Source organism: Lipotes vexillifer, unplaced genomic scaffold (genome assembly GCF_000442215.2).
Source record: "Lipotes vexillifer unplaced genomic scaffold, Lipotes_vexillifer_v1.1 scaffold1048, whole genome shotgun sequence".
In the NCBI taxonomy this organism is placed as follows: Eukaryota; Metazoa; Chordata; class Mammalia; order Artiodactyla; family Lipotidae; genus Lipotes; species Lipotes vexillifer.
In genome coordinates, this window is record NW_006785351.1 from 291883 (window position 1) to 310082 (window position 18200).

The 18200-nt window shown below is 41.1% G+C and overlaps 1 protein-coding gene across 3 annotated transcripts in view; it reads left to right on the plus strand.

Moving 5' to 3' along the window:
• The first annotated feature begins 1804 nt into the window (after positions 1–1804).
• The window catches only part of ALDH9A1 (aldehyde dehydrogenase 9 family member A1), a 28297-nt gene continuing 11901 nt past the window's right edge, over positions 1805–18200 (plus strand). The window contains exons 1-6 of one of the 3 annotated variants that reach the window (XM_007457390.1): positions 1805–2065; positions 3875–4020; positions 11994–12123; positions 12883–13017; positions 14309–14505; positions 15177–15317. In XM_007457390.1, coding sequence (XP_007457452.1) covers positions 1885–2065; positions 3875–4020; positions 11994–12123; positions 12883–13017; positions 14309–14505; positions 15177–15317 — 930 coding nt within the window. In that variant the 5' untranslated portion in view covers positions 1805–1884. Of the gene's footprint in view, positions 2066–2224; positions 2265–3874; positions 4021–11993; positions 12124–12882; positions 13018–14308; positions 14506–15176; positions 15318–18200 lie in introns of those variants that run through there. The other 2 variants (XM_007457391.1, XM_007457392.1) reach the window with 2 other exon arrangements.

Genomic DNA, 18200 nt, shown 5'->3' on the forward strand with positions numbered 1-18200 from the left:
GGTAAGGGGAAGAGCTAAATATTTTGGTGGAGATTTGTCATTTTTATAATCTATGAATTATAGCAACAGACATCATGACTATATGTCTAAAACAAACATCAGGAACCATGATCTGACAGGTCAAAATGCATTTGTTGGGGCAGAACGTTCGTTATAAGTAGGAATTGTACCCCCCAAGTAAAAACCTTGAGACGTGTGGTCTCTGTACATGCAAATGACCATCTTTGATCCAGTGATCCTGGAAATCTACATTGCTGGTTATCAACTCATGATATGTTTCAATTCTGTTTCCAGTGGCCAATAATAATAAAGATAGTAGCTGAATTTGGCCCCAGGTGTTCTAAGTTTGAATGTTGCTGTTTCCACTTGAGGACCAAGACCTACAAATCTCAGAAGCATTGCAGTGGTTAACATATTGGCATAGAGTTCTGGAAAAGTTGACCAGTGTAGTTTATTTCTGTTTCAAACCTGAAAATCACCCTCCCTAATATTGTGCTGGTAGGTAAAGGAAAGAACATTGAGCAAGACTGCAGCCCCTAGAAGAGTAACAAGCCTGCCGGAAATAATGGAATGTGCATATTGGCAATTAATTTCTGTTCATGAAACTCTCTGCTGCAGATGCATGGGAGTTCTGTATGAAGAATGAACAAGACTGCTTTTGTGTAAGACCCCTTAGCTGCTGGGACCTTGGGAGTGCCTTTTTTCCACAGGCCTTTTCATGAGGATTTTGCTCTTTATAACCTGTTATTAGGTTTCCCTTTGTGCTGCTGTCATTAATAGAATTTACATAGATCTTTCGGAATTTAAAAAGAAGTTTCAGATCAGCTTGGTGCTTTGTGACCACCTAGAGGGGTGGGATAGGGAGGGTGGGAGGGAGACACAAGAGGGAGGGGATATGGGGTTATATGTATATGTATAGCTGATTCACTTTGTTATACAGCAGAAACAAACACAACATTGTAAAGCAATTATACTCCAATAAAGATGTTTAAAAAAGAAGCAGCTTCACATCAAAATATCTTGTTTTTTTACTTGTATAAATTTATTCACAATTATTTACTGCATTTATTGTTTTTGAATTTTATTTATTTTTTATACAGCAGGTTATTAGTTATCTATTTTATACATATTAGTGTATATATGTCAATCCCAATCTCCCAGTTCATCCCACCACCACCCCCGCTCCCAGCACCTTCCAAAATATCATGTTTTCTTGACAGTCCTCCCGTTGGTCTTTACAATAACATTTAATTTTTTTTTAATTTAATTTTTATTTGATATTGGAATATAGTTGATTTACAATGTTGTGTTAGTGTCAGGTGTACAACAAAGGCAGTAACAATTTTTAAAGTATTATTACACAAATAAAGAAATGGTGGCTTAATAGTGAAGTAATCCCCAAAGTAAAATTACTAGCACTCCAATCCTCTGCTTTCTTCAGACGGAAAAATCGAGAGTAAGATCCTGGGATGATTACATGCAGTGATGTACCTGATAACTCTTGTTTCAGATATTGATCTGGAAGAAGAAAGCGAAAATGAGAGAGAAAGAAAGACGGAGGGAGGGAGGGAGAGAGAGAGAGAGAGAGAGAGAAAGCGTGCATGCGTGTGCGCGTGTTCAAGTCTCTGGCGTTTCGCCCAGCCTTTCAGCTAAGCGAGGGCCAGACCCGGACCGCTGAGGAGCCTAGCGAGGGCCCCCAAAGGTCTCGCAAACTCCGCCCCGGAAGGCCCGGCTCCTTTCCTGGAGGCCCCTTAACTCTAGGCCATCGGCGCCACGCCCCTCAGCCCGCAACTAGCTCTGCCTCCCCGCGGCCCCCGCCCCTCCCGCGACCCCGCCCCTCCCTGCCTCCCCTCCACTTAGGGCACGACACCGCGTCCGACTCCCATGTTCCTCCGAGCGGGTCCGGCCGGGTTCTCTCCGCTTCGCCACATTCTCCGCCCTGTTCTGGTCGCCGCCATGAGCACTGGCACCTTCGTCGTGTCTCAGCCGCTCAATTACCGCGGCGGGGCCCGCGTGGATCCTGTGGACGCCTCCGGCACCGAGAAGGCGTTCGAGCCAGCAACCGGTAACGGGACGGAGACCGGGCGGCAGGGCCGGGGCGGCGAGGCGGGGAACGAGGCGGGGACCGGGGTAGGGACGAGGGTCGGGCGCGGATTGACTCTCCCCCGCCCCAGGGGTGAACCTAGTCTACCTCCCTGAACCTTCATGTAGTGCATTCAGCAGACGGTTACTGAGCACAGGTAAGTGACAGTGTAGAGTATAAAGTTGTACGTGTAGGCAGCTAACGGTGCTGTGCAAACTCGAAAGCATGTGGACCGGACATGAAGGGGGTCGTAGGAAACTGGACAGGCTGGTGAGTTGCTCGATGGGGTCATAGGTAGTTTTACAACGGCCTGAACAGAGAGTCCACAAAGCCTCGGTGGGTGAGGTGGAGTCTTCGTTAATTATTAAATTCTCAGGTTAGGACTGCAGTAATGTCTTCAACCGTGCACGTAGCAGAGGAGTTCTAGAAGGACGGGTTGAAAAGAAACACTCGTGCCAAAATGGAGGAGCGCACACAGAGGTTTCTAGTTAGCGTGAATGAGGACTTTGTTGCCATCCCCTAGTGTTAAAATATTTCCGAACACGAACCAGACCTGGGAAAGGGAAAAAAAAAAAAAAAAATCCTGCTTTTATCCCGTGTTTAATGTGAGCCCAGCACTGTGCCAGGCCCTCAGTTTGCCCTGGGAGCTCCATAGATCACAAAGCAAATGAGGAACAGGATTTTTGTTTTGGTTTTGCTTTGTGTTTGTTTTGCTGGGTGTTATGGAATATTTGTGAGGAGAAAAATGTAAATGTTTGTGAAAACCAAGTGGTATGTAGCCAGAGGGATAAAACTGGATTTCAAGAGACTGGAGATTTTACATTTGACCAATTACAACAAACCACAGAGCAGCGACTTGTCAGAGCAGGAAGCGGCCACAGACACCATCAGGCTCTTCTTTAGGTAGGAGGAAACAGCCTCTTGACCCCCACCCCCATATTGATACAAAAGAAAGAAAAATTGCTCTTTATTTTAATTGCTTACAGTGTGTGTGATCCTTAAGCACTGCCTTTACCAGTTGGCTACTCAAATTTGTAACAAATAGCAGGTTTGTGAAATCTCTGGAAAAAGCAGAGTCCCAGGTGTTCTTGTGGGAGGGGAAAAGAAACTACTGACTTGACATCTTAGAGAATTCTTTTTAGTAGAGTCAGTCACAACCCTTGGGATTTGGGTCTAGAAAAACTGATCATTTCATATTTTGCCCAGGATAGGGAATAAGACTGAAATAAGAAAATGAGGGACTGTTTGTTTGTCTTTTCCCCATATTTGAGAAAAAATTTTTCTTTTAGGAATATCTTTTCTTGATATTATGTTTATTAACCATATTCATCAAGTATCAGTAGTATATGACTTGTATAGAACATAAACCAGTGATTTAAAATCAGAGTTCATAACCCAGGAGATGGAGTACTGTGATTTTGTAAGACCCCTGGGATTCTCAAACATTGTTAAGGAGCATTTTGAAATAATTGATTGGAGGTTAATGTTAGTAAACCCAAATGTAAAATAGAGGAGGGCAGGGGTTCTTACGCTGAAGTTCATGGTGTGCTAGGCAAGGGACATGTTCTCTCTATAATTCTGTGATATGGTTCAGTACATTTTTCTGGACAGAAGTCTGCAATTTTTATTAGATTCTTTAAAAGGTCAGCTGCTGGTATAAGGGTAGTCACTAAATCAAACCATACTTTAAAACAAGAAGAGGATCAATAAAAGGAAAATTGGATACACAATACTTTATTTAAATCGTGTGGCAACCAATTGAGATAACACTGACTTTCCCTGTATTTATAGGGCGAGTGATAGCTACTTTCACGTGTTCAGGAGAAAAGGAAGTAAATTTAGCTGTTCAAGATGCAAAGGCTGCCTTTAAAATATGGAGTCAAAAATCTGGCATGGAACGTTGCCGAATCCTTTTGGAGGCCGCCAGGATAATAAGGGTATGTTTTAATTTAATGTCTTCCAGAAAAGTCCTCTTGCACTGTTCTGTGAGTTCTTTATGATGATTTGCAGTTAGACCTTGATGCGCTATTAGGTGATACCTTTTTGATGAAGTAGGAAGACATTTCCATATGCTCACCTTGGTATGTACAACAAGCTTTCCATCCGTGATTTCCTTCTGGCTCTTGGCTCCTTGTGACATCTCCCTTGGCAGGTTTTATTTTCCTTCTTTTTTTTTTTTTTTTTTTTTTTTTTTTTTTTTTTTTTTTTTTTTTTTTTTTTTTTTTCCTTGCGTTATGCGGGCCTCTCACTGTTGTGGCCTCTCCCATTTGCGGAGCACAGGATCCGGACACGCAGGCTCAGCAGCCATGGCTCACGGGCCCAGCCGCTCCGCGGCATGTGGGATCCTCCCGAAACGGGGCACGAACCCGCGTCTCCTGCATCGGCAGGCGGACTCTCAAGCACTGCGCCACCAGGGAAGCCCGAGAGGCAGATTTTAACCCTGTTGCATGCAGTGGTTGCACCACAGGAGAGGAACCCTAAAATTATGAGACTCAGCTTATATGGGGGCTGCACATCTGCCCATTCTCTTCTCTGGAGAGAGGTTACTCATTAAGCAGATCTCATAAGGGGAGAAGGTGTCATTAGGTTTATTACCCTGGAATATAAGCAGATGTCTCCAGGAACAGGAAGTAGAGAGCTTTATATCTCCACATAGCTCCAGTGACCTCTATCTTTTGGGAGACCCTGTCTCTGCCTTCTAAGGCCTTTGTTTTTCAATCAGCTTGCCAGTGTCCTTTGCTCAGAAAGCCTGGACCATGCAGTAGTGTCAAAATATTCCTGGAGAATTTTCTCCCAACAAGGTATTTTCTGCTATTAAAATTTATTTTTTATTTGATAGATTAAAAGTGGTAACTCAAAGCTGATAATTTATTATTCTGATTTGTTTCTCAAGTTTTCCTTGTGCATAAGCATTTGGGTTGTAATATCTTCTTAAGAACTGGCTCCTTTATCATTATAAAATTACTTTTTAAATCCTGAATAATATCTAATTTTTTTTTGTTCTGAAATAGACTATCTGATATTAATTTTCTTTTCCTTTAAACTCCCCATTCCATTTTCTTTAATATCTTATATAATATTTTTACATATTACAATCAAAAATATATTACTGTATTTCTCTAAAGCTCTTGTCTGATGATCATACCCTGGATCTGCCTTTACCCAAAACTATTCCATAACTAAACAAATGCCACCCTCTGACCACAGCCTACAGTTATAGCTCTCAGTTGTTTCTCTTAGTGATTTTTCTAGTTAATAGTGATCTACAGTTCTTTGCCCCTTCCATTTTTAAACTATGCACAATTATCTTTTATAAGATAAAAATATGTGATATTTTCCCACATTTTTAGCATTTCTAGTGCTCTTCATTTCTTTGGGTAGGCCCAAATTTCCATCTGTTACCATATTTTTTCTCTGCTTGAAGAAATTTCTTTAGCATTTTTTATAGTGCAGGTTTGCTGGAGATGTTCTTTCAGGTTTTGTATGTCTCAAAGTCTTTATTTTGCTTTCCTTTTTAAAAGAATTCTAGGTAGATAATTCTAAGTTGACAGTTTTTTCTTTCAGTACTTTAAAGATGTTGCACTGCTGTCGTCTGGCTTGTGTTGTTTCAGAAGAGAAGTCTGCTGTCATTCTTATTTTGTTCCTCTGTTTTTAATGTTCTTTCCCCCTTTGGCTGCTTTTAAGATTTTTTTCTTATCACAGTTTTAAGCAATTTCATTATATCTTCCTTTTTTTTTAATTTAATTTATTTTTTTATGCAGCAGGTTCTTATTACTTATCTGTTTTATACATATTAGTGTATATATGTCAATCCCAGTCTCCCAGTTCATTCCACCACCCTCCGCTTTCCCCCTTGGTGTCCGTATGTTTGTTCTCTACATCTGTGTCTTTGTTTCTGCCTTGCAGACTGGTTCATCTGTACCATTTTTCTAGATTGCACATATATGTGTTAATATATGATATTTATTTTTCTCTTTCTGACTTACTTCATTCTTTATGACAGTCTACGTCCATCCACATCTCTACAGTGACCCAATTTCATTCCTTTTTATGGCTGAGTAATATTCCACTGTATATATGTACTACATCTTCTTTATCCCTTCATCTGTCGATGGGCATTTAGGTTGCTTCCATGACCTGGCTATTGTAAATAGTGCTGCAATGAACATTGGGGTGCATCATTATGGCTTTTGATGCAGTTTTCTTTATAATTCTTTTGTTTGGAGTTTATTGGTCTTAGATCTGTACACTTACAGTTTAGTTAAATTTGAAAAAATATTGACTATTATTTCTTCAGATATTTTTTTTCTGCCCCCTTTTATATCTCCTCTTCTTCAGAGCCTCCAATTACATATATGTTGGGCTGCTTGAAACTATTCTACAGCTCACTGATGCTCTGTTCATTTTTTCCCCAGTTTTTTTCCTCTGTGTGTTTTATTTTGGGTAATTTCCATTGTTATGCCTAAAGTTCATCTATCTTTTCTTCTGTAGTGTCTAATCTGCTATTAATCCCATCCAGTGTATTTTTCATCTCTAGAAGTTCAACATGAGTCTTTTTTGTTGTTGCTCCACATTGCTCCCTAACATGCTCATGTTTTCCTCTGCCTTCTTGAGCACATGGAATATAGTTATAATAACATTTAATATCCCTGTCTACTAATTCTGTCATCTCTCAATTCTGGTTCTGTTTCTATTGATTGTTTTTTTTCCTCCTGGTTAGGCGTTATATAGCATTCCTACATTTTGCATGTCTGGTAATTTATTACCAGTAGACATTGTGAATTGTATATTGTTGGATGTCGAATATTCTTGTACTTTAAAAAATATTAATGAACTTTGTTCTGGGACACAGTGAAGTTACTTGGAATCAATTTGATCCTTGCAAGGCTTGCTTCTGTGCTTTGTTAGGTATGACCAGAGAAGCTAATTTTGCCCCACTACTGAATACCCTTTTGAATACTTAGCTTGATACTCTGTGTATTAGTGAGGTTTTTCTCACTGTGGCTGGTGGGACCATGAACTATTCCTGGCCCTGTGTGAGTTTTGGGGATTTTTTTCACCTTTTTGGTTAGTTTTTTTCCTGGCCTTGGGTAGTGTCCTCACAACTGACCAGTTCTCAGATGAAGACTTAAGGGGGGTCTCTGGGGTTCTCCTGTGCAGCTCTCTTCTGTCCCATACTCAGCCTGCAGACGGTAGCCATCACATACTCCCTGAACTCCCAACCTGTTTCCTCAACTCAGAGTATCTGTTGGGCCCCACCTAAGTTTCTCCTCCCTGCTCTGTGATGAACTCTTTCCAGGCAGTAGGCAAGAATACGTGTAGGGCTCCCCTCATTTGTTTCCCTCTCTCAGGGATCACTGTCCTGAGCTGTCTGTCCAGTGTCTGAAAATTGTTGTTTCATGTATTTTACCTGGTCTTTTTAGTTGCTTAAGGTGGAGGCTAAATCTGGTCCCTGTAACTCCACCTTAGCTGGGAGCCCATTGACTCCTAGTGAAGTGAATGGTTTTTATTTATTCATATTCATATGAATAAATATTCATATTCATACATAAATAAATGGATATTTATTCATATTCATATTTAATCATATTCATACATATTCATAAATAAATGAATATTTATTGGTCTTATGTTTCCTTTTCCACTTTGAATCTTTTGATGCTTTTTATCAGATTATAAAGATCTTAATGGTAGGTCCCAATCATTTCTTAGTTGGAGTGTTCTTATGAAAGTAGCTATCGTTTGGCTTTAAAAGGAGAGAGAAAATGTGTTTTAAAACTGTGATAACACATTTACATATAAAAAGATTGTGTATATAGATTATGCACTTGCCTTCAGTGACTGCTTTGCTCAGCTCTGCCTCTTAAAGCAAGCAGGGGCTCAGGCTTGTCAAGGTTTAGTGGGCATGTCTTTGCTCAGGTGGTTCTCTTATAAAAGCTAAACACTGAGCTTGCTGGGGGGTTTGAAGTGAAGGAGAGAGGTGAGTCTCCTGCCCTTTGCAGAGGACCCCTGGTCACGTCACATGTGAAGCAGGGTGGTGGAGAGGATGACAGGGGTAGATAGGAAGTATATGTTTCCCAAGAAATACTTAACAGCAGTACATTGTCATGGTGGACGGTTTTGTTTTGTGATGGGTCTTGTACTAGTAGGGGCAGTAAACTTATATTGTTTTCCCCTTCTCCCTCTGCTCTCCTTATTCTGGGAGGGTAAGCAAATACTGTTTCCCTGAAAGCAATATTAAGTATCAGTAGAGATCCACTTGGACTCTTTGATAGTTTTCGTCAGGGACTTTTTTTGATGATCCTTGAAGGTATGTTAAAAGATCTCATAATGGCTTTTTATTTTATTTTTTAAATTTTTGGTTGCGTTGAGTCTTCATTGGTGTGCGTGGGCTTTCTCTAGTTGTGGCAAGTGGGGGCTACTCTTTGTTGCAGTGCATGGGCTTCTGATTGAGGTGGCTTCTCTTGTTGCAGAGCATGGACTCTAGGTGCGTGGGCTTCAGTAGCTATGGCACGTGGGCTCGGTAGTTGTCACTCATGGGCTTAGTTGCTCTGCGGCATGTGGGATCTTCCCGGACCAGGGCTCAAACCCATGTCCCCTGCATTGGCAGGCAGATTCTTAACCACTGAACCACCAGGGAAGTCCCTCATAATGGCTTTTTAGAAATAACCTTTTTTGTGAGGGTAGAGAATGCTGGAATAAGACAAGAAAAATCTCAAAAGGCCAGCCAATAAATTGAATTTTCTCTTTGAGTTCAAACCTTGAAACAGTTCTCAAAGCTAATTGCCTGTTCATTGTTTACCAAAAAAATAATAATAATAATAATAATAAAACTTCCTTTCTTAGTAAATATTCCAAGGCTTTTCAGCGATAGTCACAGATTACTTCCTGTCTGTCCACTCTTGTATTAATGTGGAAGACAACAGCATTTCACTTTTGCCAGTTTAATATTTCTTCATGTGTTTGAAGTGTAATATACTGATTCATCAGTGTATTCATGCTGATTAGTGAACCAGTACCTACTTCTTCTTTAGGGACTAGCTGCCCTCTTGCATTCTAGAAATGTAGTTTAAGTCACTTACGGTTGATCGTGCCTTTTGAAAATGTGTTTCATGTTGATCATATTCAACAGATCCAAGAAGGGGAATAACTTACACCTAGTTAAAGAACTGTTACATCAGAACTGATGCTTGTTGTCCTTCTAGGTACCCTCTTTCCAGTATCAGTAACTGGGAAACAAGTTAATTGTTAAAAAGTCGTTTTGGTGAGTATAGAATCAGAGAAAGAGAAGGTAAATTGCTGGTTTAAAAGGCAGTTTATTTTAGACTGTGTTGAATGTAAACAAATTATCCTTTCTGAAGGAACATGTCTATTCAGTAATTGCAGAATTTATTTAGAAGTTACTAACTTCCTTTTTTATGTTTTTTGTTTTTCGATTTTGTTTTTTCTTGGTTTTTTGGCTGTGAGGCATGTGGGATCTTAGCTCCCTGACCAGGGATCAGACCCGCACCCCCTGCGTTGGAAGGCAGAATCTTAACCACTGAACCACCAGGGAAGTCCCACTAAGTGAGACTCCTTGAAGTGAGCTCCTTGAAGGCAGAGACTGGATCTATCCTTTTTTTCTTAGGCAGTCATTCCGCATTTGTTACTATCTCCACTTCACTTAGTTGTTGTTCTGGGGTTTTATCCTGTTCCTTCATCTGGAACGTATTTCTCTGCCATCTCATTTTGTCTAACTTTCTGTGTTTGTGGTCTGTGTTCTGCAGGCTTCAGGGTTGTAGTTACTCTTGCTTCTGGTGTTGTCCCCTCGTGTAGGAGGCTGATCTAGAGGCTTGTGCAGGCTTCCTGGTGGGAGGGACTGGTGCCTGCCCACTGGTGGGTGGATCTGGGCTTTGTCCCTCTGGTGGGCAGGGCCATGTCAAGGGATGTGTTTCAAGGTCGTTGTGGGCTCAGTAAGACTGTAGGTAGCCTGTCTGCTGATGCCTGGGGCTGTGTGCCCACCCTGTTGGTTGTCTGGCCTGAGGCATCCCAGCACTGGAGCCTATAGGCTGTTGGGTGGGGCCAGGTCTTGGTGTCAAAATGGTGGCCTAGGGCTTCCCTGGTGGCGCAGTGGTTGAGAGTCCGCCTGCTGATGCAGGGGACACGGGTTCGTGCCCCGGTTTGGGAAGATCCCACATGCCGCGGAGCGGCTGGGCCCGTGAGCCATGGCCGCTGGGCCTGCGTGTCCGGAGCCCGTGCTCCGCAACGGGAGAGGCCACAACAGTGAGAGGCCCGGATACCGCAAAAAAAAAAAAAAAAAAATGGTGGCCTACAGGAGAGTTCATGCCAATGAGCACTCCCCAGTACCTCTGCCACTAGTGTCCTTGTCCCCACAGTGAGCCACAGCCACCGTCCGCCTCCCCAGGAGACCCTCCAGGACCAGCAGGTAGGCCTGGCCCAGGCTCCTATGAAGTCTCGGCTTTTTCCCTGGGTCCTGGTGCTCATGAGACCTTGCATGTGCCCTCCAAGAGTGGAGTTGCTATTTCTCCCAGTCCTGTGGAGTTCCTGCAATCAAGCCCTGCTGGTATTCAAAGCCAAGTGCTCTGGGGGCCCTTCCTCCCGATGCCAGACCTCCAGGCTGAGGAGCCTGACATGGGGCTCAGAACTCCCACTCCTCTGGGAGAACCTCTGCAATATAATTATTTTTCAGTTTATGGGTCTCCCACCTGGTGGGCGTGGGATTTGATTAGATTGTGAATGCCCCCCTCCTACCATCTTATTGTGGCTTCTTCTTTGTCTTTGGATGTAGGATATCTTTTTTGGTAGGTTCCAGTCTTTTTTGTCAATGGTTATTCGGTAGTTAGTTGTGATTTTGGTGTTTTCATGAGAGGAGGTGAGCTCAAGTCCTTCTACTCTGCCATGTCTGGAATTCGACAAATATGGAATGAATGAATCAAAGCACTTTATACCTGTGGTCTTTGTAGAAACACAACATGTCCAAATATCATTATCAAACTGTCCTTTCATGTATTTCATACTGATTTTCATATTCCTCCTTCCATCTTTTCTGAGATTTGTACTCAATCTTGATAGAGTTTGTGTTAATTAGATGCTTGTGTTAATTTCTGTTGCTATTTCATTTTGCTTCTGGTAAGCCTTACTGATTATCAGTTTTAGTAAGAGAATGCATCTTCTTGTCAATTATTTGATTCATCTTCTATGTATGTTTAGATTTTGACCACAATGTTTATTTTAAATTGGATCCATAATAGCAAATATTATTTCTTACATATTCAATTTTTTGATCTCCTTTAGGGGCATTATTTAGCTTTTCTTTTTAGGTCTAATTTCCCAGACTTTTTCCTTCATCCCTGGGCTATCTTACCTCTAAGTTGTATAAACTACATCTGGAAACAGTTTTAGAAAAGAGAATCGATGAGTACTAAGCATTAGAAAATAATTGTCTTGTGATTATCTTATGATTTTAACGTGCTGCATTTCTTTGGGTGAATTAAAGCCATGGGTATATAACCTTTTAAATACCGATTGTGTGTTTGGCTATTTTGTACAGTTTTCCTAAGTAAGGACTGTTTGCTCTTACTCTATACATGCAAACACATGCACATGTATATATACATATTTATACAGATGTACATATATAATATTTCTCAAAACATTCCTTTTCTAATTGATCTTGAAATGAGGTATTGGTCTTGTATCTGTGACAGCTACTTGATGGGGAGAACAGGGTACTGTTTAGCAATAAGTTTTATTTCTCTTCCAAATGTCCCACTGCCATTCCTTCTGTTTTCATCGAAAGTGAAAGCTGTTTCTATTTTTTAAAGTTGGGGAATGTATTCTGGTTTGACTGTTGAATGTGTTGAGGTGTATGGTAATTTGTCTTAAATCTGGTCTTCTGTTTCACCCAAAGGATCGGAAGGATGAAATCGCCACTGTGGAGACCATCAACAACGGCAAGTCCATCTTTGAGGCCCGCTGGGACATTGACACTTCCTGGCAGTGCCTGGAGTACTATGCAGGCTTAGCGGGATCCATGGCCGGTAAGCCCTCACCTGGCCTTCTGTGACCAGCTGACAAGGAGGCAGGAGAGCAGAGTCTGGGGAGTCAGGGTACAGATTTTGGAATTAAGACAGGCCTGGGTTAAAATCCTGGGCTTATCACTCTCTACTTCGGTGACACTGAGAACTACTTTATCTTTCTTTATTTAAACTGGAGATGGTAATCTCTATCTTCTTGGTTGTTATAAGGATTAAATGAGATGATGTATGTAAAGCACCTAGCCTCATACCTGAGCTGCAGAACAGGTTGTGGAAAAACCAATTCTTGCAAGAGTCAGTAAGTACATCATATTTATTAGTTTTACCTACTTGGCAGAACATTTTCTTTGTCTAGGAAGTGTACTTCAGTTTACATGTCAGCTGGTTTAGCAGGGCCCGTGAGGGCTGTGGGGAGCCGGAAGTCTGAGGTTTCAGGGTCCTCAGACCCTTCAGCTGCTGAGTCTTTCCCCATTTCTGTTTCATTTCATCTAAGTTATATAGTGGATGCTTGGTTAATTTTTAGAGGGTCATATTGAGTTGAATGAACACGGTTTTGAAGGATAGAAAGGACTATTTACGTGACGAGAACATGCGGAAGCAGTGTAAGAATGACTAGAATGAACAAAAGAACAGAGGTGGCGTGAGCCCAGTGGCTGGGGCCTGGGAGCGGGCTGGTCTGACAAGTCCAGAGTGAGTCCAGGTGCTGATGGAGTCTTGGGACAAACAGTACTGCACTCTTCTCTACCCTCTTTTTCCCCTTAGGCGAACACATCCAGCTCCCCGGCGGATCCTTTGGTTACACCAGAAGGGAACCACTAGGGGTGTGTGTCGGAATAGGAGCGTGGAACTACCCCTTTCAGATCGCCTGCTGGAAGTCGGCTCCAGCTCTGGCTTGTGGTAAGAGTGAATTATTCCTCTACCTGTGAGCCACCCTTTCTCCCAGGACACGGTTTCACTCCTGCCCTACCCCTTAGGGAGCTTTGAGGTTATACACACAGATCGTGTCTACATTATTCCCATTTTTATTTAATTTATTTTTGTTTATGGGAAGGAAGAAAGTTAATTTTGGTCTTGGAGGTCTTTTTTTTTTTAAACTGTCAAATGAATTAGATTTGTGCTACTTGTAAGTTCTCTTCCTTTACGGACAGGAATTCTGGGCATGAATTTCTGTGTAGGGGGTAGCACTTAGGAGTTTTGACTTCATTTAGGAAGTAGAAGATAAACTTCCTCCTTCATTTATGTCTTAAGAGAAGTGATAAACAAGGCTTCCATCGGAGAAGCTTTGGCTGATTAACAAAAAGTTTTCTCATGCTATTTAAAGAAAAGAATCTGTCAGGAAAGAAGACATTGTACCTTAGAAAAACTGTCAGGTTAAAAAAGCTTTACTATTAGGACACTGTATTGAAATGCAGCTTTTTTCTTTTTGCTGCTTCATGTTCTTTTTGCACATTTCTCTGTGATAGAGGAGAAATAGAATTAAGTTACTAGCTTTGGGTACTTTGATTAATTTGCATCAAATTAATTAACCTTTCTGGTCTTCAGTTTCAACTCTTATAAAATGGGTCTGATCATACCTACTTCTTACTACTGTTGCAAATGTTGAGATTAATATATGCAAAAAGGCCTAGATATGCAAGTGTAAGGTATTATTGGCTGAGACACTGCAAGTGTGTGGCTTGGGGTCTGTTAATGAGAGAAACCAAAGTGGGAAGAGCAAGATATATTTACTTATTAATAAGATTTTTGACCTAGCATTTGATGGGGAACAGGAAACAATTGGAGGGGCTTCCCTGGTGGTGCAGTGGTTAAGAATCCAGCTGCCAATGCAGGGGGGACACGGGTTTGAGCTCTGGTCCTGGAAGATCCCACAGGCCACAGAGCAGCTAAGACCGTGTGCCACAGGTACTGAACCTGTGCGCCTAGAGCCCATGCTCCGCAACAAAAGCCACCGCAGTGAGAAGCCTGCACACCGCAACAAAGCGTAGCCCCTGCTCACCGCAACTAGAGAAAGCCCGCATGCAGCAACGAAGACCCAACACAGCCATAAATAAATAAATTAATTAATAAATTAATTAATTAAATCTTTAAAAAAGGAAACAATTGGAGTTGTTCTTGATGTGTCTTCTTGTCCTGTCTTCAAAGGATCCAGTCTTAAAAGTCTTCCTGTGTTTGTGTCTCGGTAATGCAGGTAACGCCATGGTCTTTAAACCTTCTCCCTTCACACCGGTGTCCACACTGCTGCTGGCTGAAGTCTATACTGAGGCCGGTGTGCCTCCTGGGCTCTTCAATGTGGTGCAAGGAGGGGCTGCCACAGGCCAGTTTCTGTGTCAGCATCGTGATGTGGCCAAAATCTCCTTCACTGGAAGTGTGCCCACTGGCTCAAAGGTGAAGACAAGACCAGTATAGGAGAACATAAATGGCATGTAGATCCGGCTGTGTCAAGCCTCCCCAGAATATATGTTGGAGGCTTATCCTCTGATTTTACCCAGCTTGTATTGGCGGGGAGTCTGTAGGTATTATTGGGCAGAGGTCTGAAGTGTGCTTTAAAAGTATGAAGGATAATTAGAACAGCCCACTGGTGTTAGGCTCATTGGGGATGGGAGTCATCTTCTCCTGCCTGTGTCTGAGAGGGCAGGCCCTCAGCTGCCACTTGTATTGTTTGGTGACTTACCTCATCTATAGCAGCCACCTCGGAAGAAAGGGTATTTTCTCAGTTTATTTCAGATTCATTGTTTTGACCTTAGTTTGTGCTCTGAACTCTGTCCGCCTTGAACATAGTAACAGTAATACAAAAGAGTTTCTGCCCATGACAGTCAGGGGAATTGACAGTATTTTTTAAATGAACTCCCTAATCAGACTATCAAGTGCAATTCTGAGGATTCTCTTCAGTGTTCTGGAAAAGAATATTTCAAGTAGACAGAGGACAAAGTATACTGAGAACAAGGTTGCAGGTTGTGCATAGTTCAAGATGACTTTGGAGGGTCAGGATCTTGTTAACATAGCATGTAATCTCATTGGTGTTAGACTTGTGAATGCTTTTGTTCTTGTTCTGTAAGATCATGGAGATGTCAGCTAAAGGAATTAAACCTGTTACCTTGGAACTTGGAGGCAAGTCTCCACTGATCATCTTCTCAGATTGTGATATGAAGAATGCTGTGAAGGGGGCACTGATGGCCAACTTCCTCACGCAAGGCGAGGTGTGTACCTGACCCTGGAAGAGGTTTAATGGGAATCTCGACCCCTTCATCTCACAGCGTGTTTTTTTTGTGTGTGTGTGTGTGGTACGCGGGCCTCTCACTGTTGGGGCCTCTCCCGTTGCGGAGCACAGGCTCCAGACACGCAGGCTCAGCAGCCATGGCTCACGGGCCCAGCCGCTCTGTGGCATGCGGGATCCTCCCGGACCGGGGCGCGAACCCGTGTCCCCTGCATCGGCAGGCAGATTCTCAACCACTGCACCACCAGGGAAGCCCTCACAGCGTGTTTTAAAGCTTATTATTTTGAAATAATTTCAGACTTACAGAAAAGTTGCACAAATAGTACAAAGAATTCCAATCTATCTTTGAACCAGGTCCCTCAGTGTTAACGTTTTATCACATTTACCATTCTGTTGGTATGTCTGTACCTACATATGCATATTATTACTGTTTTTTTTTTCTGATCTGTTTGAAAGTTGCAGACAGAAGATCACTAACCTCTACATTCCTATGTGTATTTCCTAAAAACAAGTGCATTCTTTTAAATAAGCACAAAATACTTAGTAAAATATATAACTTGATATTAATGTAGTACTGTTGCTCAATCTATAGCCCTTATTCAGATTTCTCCATTTGTTTGACTAATGTCCTTTTAGAAACAATTTTTTTTTTTTGCTGGTCCAAGATCTAATCCAGGAAGATGCATTGCATTTACTTGTTGTGTCTCTTTACTCTCACTTAATCTGGAACAGTTTTAAAGTCATTCTTATCTTTCAGGACCTTGACATTTTTGAAGAATACAGGCCATTTATTTTATGGAATGTCCCTCATTTTGGGTCTGTCTAGGTTTTGTCTGTTTTTTTTTTTTTTAAATTGGATTCAGGTTATGCATTTTTGGCAAAACACCACAAAAAAGATGTTTTATATTTCACAGTGGTGTTGCTGACTTTGATCACTTGCTTAAGGTGGGTCTTTACTGTAAAGTTACTGTTTTTTCCTTTGTGGTTAATAAGTATATTGTAGGAGATAAAGTGAGACTATCTTGTTCCTTATCAAACTTTGACCAACTAGTGTTAGCACCCTTTGTTGATGTTTGCTGGAAACATTTTTTTCTGGTGGTCACCAAGAAAAATTGGTGTATTTCCAATTCTGTTACTCCTTCTACATTTATATAGTTCACTGTCTATTACAAGAAAGAACTTTTTTCCCTTTTCCCTAGTGTGTTTTTCATTCATTATATCAGCATGGACCTATGGATTCTTATTTCATTCTGCAAGTTATAACCCATTACTAGTATTATTTATTTTGATGCTCAAATAATTGCAGATTCAGATAGTGGGAGCCTCTTTCTGTGACTTTTTGATATGTTCTCATTATTCTTTGAGCACTTCTTTACTTCCTGGCACAGCAAGGTGTTCTAGACACATCTTGTGCTTTCTCTGGTGGAGCTCTGTAATGAGCCGTTTCTCTAAGGAGGCTTGGTTCCATTTAGTGGTAGATGGTATTTAGAAACCAAGATCTGGGTGCCAGCTGTACTCGTTTCTACTGGAGTATCATTGCTCATATGTCTTCTCAGAGGCCAGAGCCAGGAAATAACATATTTGGCATATGTGTATGTATGTACACACACATCTATTTATGTATCCATCTGTATTAATAACTACAAGTTTATACAGATATTTCCAATCATTCCAATACTGCAAGGTTTATTTTAGCCTCCTCCCTTTCATATTTATAATTTCTCTGACAGTGAGACATTTAGCTTCCATTACTCACAATATATGTAATTACTCTGTCCTAGAATATGTTTATAATAGTTTCAGATTTGTGAAAGTACACTACTGTGAAAAATAAACCTTCTAACTAGAGTGCAACATTTTTTTTTTACAGCTCTTTTTGCCTTTAGCCTGGGGTACAGTTAAAATTCTGTGTTCAGAAGTTAATGAGTCAGTTCTTCCTTCACCACCCGCTTCAGTATGGTTATGATATTCATTGTAAATAATGAGTTTATTCATTTCTGTTTGTATTTCATTTGGGGTTTATTTTCACCCATCCTTGCTTTAGGCGAAATGCTAACATGGTTCTAAATGTCGGAATTTTACCAAAAAAGCAAACAGAAATGGCACTCCTCCTATCCCTTCTACCCATTCCCGTTCCCTCCTTCTTCCAATCCATCCCTATCTAGCCAAACCTGTTTCTCATTTTTCCTTCCTATTTCTTTTTACACAAATGACCAGGTACTTGTATGTTTCTTATTTTCTCTACCTTCCTCAACACAAAAGATAGCATATTAGAATTACTGTTTTGCTTTTTGCTTTTTTCACCTGGAAATCACTTCATTTCATAGAAATCTTCTTTCTTCTTTATAGCTGTGTAGTATAATTCCTTGTATAGCTGTTAGTTTATTCAACTACTGTCTTTTGGATGGGCATTTAATTTCCAGTATTTTGTGATTACAAACAGTTCTTCAGTGAATAACCTCATGCACGTGTGTGTTCACATTGTTGGAGATATATTTTCAGAGTAAATTCCTAGATGTGGTAAATGTATATGTAATTTTTTGTGCCTATTTTTTTTTGGCAAAATATATATAATATAAAATTGACCATGTTAATCATTTTTGAGTGTACAGTCCAGTGGCATTAAGTACATTCACATTGTTATGCAGCCATCACCACCATCCACCTCTAGAACTCTTTTCATCTTATAGGACTGAAACTCTACACACTAAACAATAACTTCATATATCCTTTTCTTCCCAGTCCCTGGTAACCACTATTCTACTTTCTATCTATATGGATTTGACTATTCTAGGTATCTCATGTAAGTGGAATCAAACAGTATTAGTCCTTTTGTGTCTGGCTTATTTCACTTAACTTAAGGTCT